Source organism: Thamnophis elegans, chromosome 17 (genome assembly GCF_009769535.1).
Source record: "Thamnophis elegans isolate rThaEle1 chromosome 17, rThaEle1.pri, whole genome shotgun sequence".
In the NCBI taxonomy this organism is placed as follows: domain Eukaryota; kingdom Metazoa; phylum Chordata; class Lepidosauria; order Squamata; family Colubridae; genus Thamnophis; species Thamnophis elegans.
Window position 1 is genome coordinate 5,881,168 of NC_045557.1, and position 6,365 is coordinate 5,887,532.

General features: G+C 46.1%; 2 protein-coding genes across 2 annotated transcripts in view; both read left to right on the forward strand.

The window, feature by feature from the left end:
- Positions 1 to 1,452: 1,452 nt before the first annotated feature.
- Positions 1,453 to 4,999, forward strand: TOMM40L (translocase of outer mitochondrial membrane 40 like). The gene is made up of 3 exons (XM_032233769.1): positions 1,453 to 2,346; positions 4,056 to 4,123; positions 4,703 to 4,999. The coding sequence occupies exons 1-3, from the start codon at positions 2,241 to 2,243 to the stop codon at positions 4,853 to 4,855; spliced, it is 327 nt and encodes a 108-aa protein (XP_032089660.1). The 5' UTR covers positions 1,453 to 2,240; the 3' UTR covers positions 4,856 to 4,999.
- LOC116520136 (succinate dehydrogenase cytochrome b560 subunit, mitochondrial-like) overlaps positions 4,897 to 6,365 on the forward strand; it is a 5,225-nt gene continuing 3,756 nt past the window's right edge. Inside the window, exon 1 of the mRNA XM_032234288.1 lies at positions 4,897 to 4,913. Coding sequence (XP_032090179.1) covers positions 4,897 to 4,913 — 17 coding nt within the window. The remainder of the gene's footprint in view (positions 4,914 to 6,365) is intronic.

A 6,365-nucleotide genomic window follows, 5' to 3' on the forward strand; every position in this document is an offset into this window, starting at 1 on the left:
TTATTTGAGCAGTCATCATTCACACATTTGTTGTTATATTCATCACAATAATATTAATAATATAATTATTATAATAATATAATAAGAGTAAGGTTCTACATTTAGGCAACAAAAACAAAATGCACAGGTACAGTATAGGTGGGACCTTGCTCAACAGTAGTAACTGTGAGATGGATCTTGGAGTCCTAGTGGATCACCATTTAAATAGGAGCCAGCCGTGTGCAGCAGCTGCCAAAAAAGCCAACACAGTTCTAGGCTGCATAAACAGAGGGATAGAATCAAGATCAGATGGTTAATACCACTTTATAAGGCCTTGGTAAGGTTACACTTGGAATACAGCATTCAGTTTTAGTCACCACGATGTAGAAAAGATGTGGAGACTCTAGAAAGAGTGCAGAGAAGAGCAACAAAGAGGATTAGGGGCCTGGAGGCTAAAATATATGAAGAACAGGTGCAGGAATTGGGTATGTCTAGTTTAATGAAAAGAAAGATTAGGGGAGACATGATAGCAGTCTTCCAATATCTCAGGGGTTGCCACAAAGAAGAGGGAGTCAAGCTATTCCCCAAGGCACCTGAGGGTAGAACAAGAAGCAATGGGTGGAAACTAATCAAGGAGAGAAGCAACTTAGAACGGAGGAGAAATTTCCTGAAAGTTAGAACAATTAATCAGTGGAACAAAAATTGCCTCCAGAAGTTGTGAATGCCCCAACACTGGAAGTCTTTAAGAAGATGTTGGACAGCCATTTGTCTGAAACGGTATAGGGTTTCCTGCCTAGGCAGGGGGTTGGACTAGAAGACCTCCAAGGTCCTTTCCAATTCTCTATTCTATGGATGGATGGATGGATGGATGGATGGATGGATGGAAGGAAGGAAGGAAGGAAGGAAGGAAGGAAGGAAGGAAGGACGGAAGGAAGGAAGGAAGGAAGGAAGGAAGGAAGGAAGGAAGGGTCAGTCAAGCTATTCTCCAAAGCACTTGAGGGCAGAACAAGAAGCAATGGGTGGAAACTAATCAAGGAGAGAAGCAACTTAGAACTAAGGAGGAATTTCCTGAGAGTTAGAACAATTAATCAGTGGAACAGAAGTTGCCTCCAGAAGTTGTGAATGCCCCAACACTGGAAGTCTTTAAGAAGATGTTGGATAACCATTTGTCTGAAACGGTATAGGGTTTCCTGCCTAGGCAGGGGGTTGGACTAGAAGACCTCCAAGGTCCCTTCCCACTCTGCTACTGCATTGTATTATTGTATTATATAATAATAAGGTAAAGGTTTCCCCTTGCACGTGCGTGCTACTCGTTCCCGACTCTAGGAGGAACCTTGGTGTGCCCCCCCTTCCCCGCCCTGTCTAAACCGGCCACCCCCTCCTCAATTCTCTTGGGAAGGGGGCAATTGTGTAATTGCGTAAAAACCTTGTGTAAGCAGATTTTCTGGGTGTGTGTAAACACAGTGATGCAGACACGGTTGAAGGACAACACTCTGTTCAAGCCAGAGGACGAAGGTTTGCCCGGGGGGGGGCGTGGGGAGGAGGGACCCCCCACCCGCGGGACCCCCGCCAAAAATAGCCCCTCCGAACGTTCGCGCAACATTTCCAGCCAATCGGAGAGCGGCGTGAAAGGGAAAGCGGGGAAGAGATCAAAGGCTCAGCTGGCTACATTGTTTCCACCCAATCAGCTGCTCGGCTCGGCTTCCGCTCCTCCCGAGGACCAATCGCATCCTTTGAAAAAGAGGGCGGGGTGGAGCGGGGGGGGGAGAAAAGGAGGAGTGGGGCGGGGAAGATGGCCGCCCCCATCAAGATCACCGAGGGGGGGAGGAAAACTGGGGGGGCTCTGAATGCCTGACGCCTTTCTGACCCCCCCTTTGCCCCCCAGCCAATCTGCCCTTTTCCTTTTGAAAATAAAGGGGGGTCTGGTTCCCCCCCAGCCCCCCCAAGCTTTATTTCTGCGCCCCCCCAAAAACCAAGCCTCCCATTCTCTCCCCCCCTCTCCATTTCTCCAAGCAAGAGGAAGCATCCCCATTTTTATTCTATTTTTATTTCCCATCCTCATGTCTGCCAAAGGATTATTATTATTATTGTTATTATTATTATTTTTCCTCCCATTCCCCTGGATTCCCCGGGAGCCACTCAGGTGGGGTTCCCTGGTGTGAAATAACACAAGCCTTCAATCGTTGTTAAACTGATGGGACAAGCCTTGGCTAGGTAGCCAGGCTTAAGGTGAGGAGGGGGGGGGGAGGGAGAGAGAGGATATGGGGAATATATTGGCTCCCTTCTCCGCCCCACGGAAAGGGGCTCGCCGGGCTGAAGGACTCTCCAACCCGGGTAGCTTCGACGAACTTCACCGCAAATGCAAAGGTAAAACAGATTTATTTTTATTTTGCTTCTATAGGGAGAGATTTGATTGGCAGGTCCTTGGGGGCCTGGTGTTTTGCTCCCAGACGTTTCATGGCCCAGCTAGGTAATATTATCAGGGCTAGAAGGGAATGAGGATTGTGGGGAAGAGGAGGAGGAGGAGGAGGGAAGAGGAGGAAGAAGAAGAGGGGGAGGAAGAAGGGGAGGAGGACTGTGGGGTCTCTGAGCCTGGTGGTTTTCTGGCAGGCGTTTCATGACCCAGCTAGGTAATATTATCAGTGCTAGAAGGGAATGAGGATTGTGGGGAGGAGGAGGAGGAGGAGGAGGAGGAGGAGGGAAGAGGAGGAAGAAGAAAAAGAAGAAAAGGGGAAAGAAGAGGAGGAGGAAGGACTGTGGGGTGTTTGGTGCTCTCTGAATTTGGTGGTTTTCTTGCAGACGTTTCGTGACCCAGCTAGGGTACATCATCAGGGTTAGAAGGGAATTGGGATTGCTCCCTGTTTACATACAAGTGGATTGGATAGAAGGGAATGTTTTTGCAGCTCAGGGTTGAATTGTGGGGTCCTTGGTGCTCTCTGATCTTGGTGCCTTTTTTTTGCTTTCTTTAAACAGTTTTTATTAAACAGTTTTCTTCATTTTATATCACAGTTTCAATCTTCACAACGCTTTGATATCAGTATATCTCCTAAGTACATGCAAATTGCTCGTCCTTTCCTTTTGTGTACCTATCTATTCTATACTATTTTGGTTCCATAACTATATATATATATATTTCCCTTTTTGGGTCACTTCTTAATTTACATCTTTACTTATTTTTGCATTCTTATATTTTGTTTCCATTCTCTAACCAGTTATATCAAATGTGTCCCAAATCAGATAATATTCCGTTTCTCCTCTTTCTTTCATTTCCATTGTTAGCCTATCCATCTCCGCACATTCTAACTTTTTTTTTTTTTAACCACCATTTCGCCGGAGGGTGATGTTGGTTTCTTTCTTGCAGACGTCTCGTGACCCAACTAGGTAACACCATCAGTGTTAGAAGGTTTGCAGAGTGGAGGAGAAAGAGAATGGGAGGGGGTAGGAGGAAGAGGGCACAAAACTCTCAGGGCCCTTGGTACTCTCTGAGCTGGGTGGTTTTCTTGCAGACATTTCTTGACCCAACTAGGTAACACCATCAGCGCTAGAAGGGGGAAGGAGGAGGAAGGGAGGACTGTGGGGTCCTTCGTGCTCTCTGAGCTTGGTTCCATGACCCAACTACATAACATTTTAGGCTGTGCAGTGATGGATAGATTGACTTTTAAAAATAAAAGTCAAATAAAAGTCAAAAATAAGAAACAAAGAGAATATTGCTTGACGTGGTTATAGATTCTAGGAGTGGTTAGAGAGAAGAGGTAGAAATTAGATGAGGAAAGACGATTGCTATGTACGAATTAAATAGAAAGACGGTTTATAATTACGAAAAGGCCAATATAATTAATGGAATTGTGGATAAGCTAATAAGAAGCCAAGATAAAGAAATGGAGCCCAAACTCTTCTGTTATATTATTACTACTGTCACCTGTATATGTGTTAATTAATATCTTGTTTGGTTCTCTCTCTGTTTTTCTTTGATATAACCTGACAATACGCTGTGTTCAAAATGTTTACGAATAAATAATAAGTTTAAATGTGACTTCAAATTCTCGCTTTCTTTTTTTAACCCGTTTCCGTTTCAGATGTTTTCCCCCAACAAATAGAAGGCGTCAAACTGATAATTAATAAATCTCTCAGTAGCCATTTCCAGGTGAGTCTCCTTGCTTCTACGGATGGGTAGTGGATGAGGGGCTTCGTAATACCTTAGCCTGCCCCGCAAGGGGGTGGTTGTGTGGAGTCGTGGAAGGAAGGAACCCTATCCCCCCCCCCCCCCCCGCTCCAGCCAGCAAACAGACATTAAACTAAGTTGTCTTTCTACGGATAATTTTTGAGTGGCAACGGTTTGTTTAGGGACGACTCAAAATTACGACAGCACTGAACAACGGGACTTAGGACGCTGTTTCACACTTACGCCCATTGCAGCCTCCCCACGATTAAAATCCAGACACTTGGCAACTGACTCGTATTTGTGACCGGGGTGGTGGTGGGGTATCACGTGATCCCCTTTTGCGACCTACTGACCCGCAGCCCCCGGATTTGCTTAATGACCATGGCACTAATTTAATGCCTGCAGGGATTCGCTTAACCGCGGCAGCCAGAAAGGTCGTAAGACGGGGCGAAGCTCGCGTTTCACTTTGCGGCGAAAGTTTGGGGCTCAATGAGGACTATCTGCATGTCTCGTCTTTTGATTTAAAGCTTGCTGCTGGGGTTTTTTTCCCCCCCACTGTAGGTAGCCCACACCATTCACATGAGCACCATTGGCCACTCAGGTTACCATCTGAACACGACGTATGTTGGAGACCAGCAGCTCAGTCCTACAGAGGTGAGTGAAAATAGATTATTTCCGGTCAAAATGGGATTTAATTTGTCTTTTGGGTCCTAATTCCCAGGATACGAGTGGGTGGATTTTGGGTTCCTTGAAGTATGGCTTGCAAAATCATGTTAGTTAACAATCCTTAGGTATGAAAGGCAGCCAATCACAAAGTGACGGTGAGTTCTAGTCCCGCCTTAGGTATGAAGGTGGCTGGTGTCTTTGGGCCAATCACCAGGAGACGGTGAGTTCTAGTCCCGCCTTATGTATAAAGGTGGCTGGTGACTTTGGGCCAATCACCAGAAGACGGTGAGTTCTAGTCCCGCCTTAGGTATAAAGGTGGCTGGTGACTTTGGGCCAATCACCAGGAGACGGTGAGTTCTAGTCCCGCCTTAGGTATGAAGGTGGCTGGTGTCTTTGGGCCAATCACCAGGAGACGGTGAGTTCTAGTCTCGCCTTAGGTATGAAGGTGACTGGGGACTTTGGGCCAATCACAAGGTGGCAGTGAGTTCTAGTCCCGCCTTAGGCGTCAACGTCAGCTGCGTCACTTTGGACCAATCACCAGGAGACGGTGAGTTCTAGTCCCGCCTTATGTATAAAGGTGGCTGGTGACTTTGGGCCAATCACCAGAAGACGGTGAGTTCTAGTCCCGCCTTAGGTATAAAGGTGGCTGGTGACTTTGGGCCAATCACCAGGAGACGGCGAGTTCCAGTCCCGCCTTAGGCATGAAGGTGGCTGGTGACTTTGGGCCAATCACCAGGAGACGGTGAGTTCTAGTCCCGCCTTAGGCATGAAGGTGGCTGGTGACTTTGGGCCAATCACCAGGAGATGGTGAGTTCTAGTCCCGCCTTAGGTATGAAGGCGGCTGGTGTCTTTGGGCCAATCACCAGGAGACGGTGAGTTCTAGTCCCGCCTTAGGTATGAAGGTGACTGGTGACTTTGGGCCAATCACAAGGTGGCAGTGAATTCTAGTCCCACCTTAGGCGTAAAAGTCAGCTGCGTCACTTTGGACCAATCACCAGGAGACGGTGAATTCTAGTCCCGCCTTAGCCCATTGAGTGGCTTTAGGCCAGTCCCTCCCTCTTATCCCAACCCAACCTCGCAGGGCTGTCGTTGTGGGAGAAAATAGGAAGAGAAAGCAGTATCAGTTTTGTCCACTATCTTGAGTCATTTGTTTAAAAAAAAATTTAAAACCTAAATATTTAAAGTTTTAAAATAATTCAATTCAAATAAAATTACATGTTTATTTTTTCTTTTTTTAAAAAGCCCATTTTCCTAGAATGGGCAGAAATGTTATTTTCCTTTTACCAGAAATCAAGCAATAAACAGATCATGGAAGAAGGATTAATAATTGAAAAGTTTCTTGGAAATGCAGTGAAATTTCGGCCAAAATTATAAGCTTTGAAAGAGAGTTTCTGTCCGTTTTATTTTTTTAACTACTTGATAACCCGGCATTGCCCAGATATTTATTTATAGTGGGGAAATATCTGGACCAAACAAAAATTTTAATGTTGGATTTTCCCCCTTACCAGAGGGAGCCCCCTTGTTATGTACTGTGAAGCCGTTACCATGGTAACTCCAC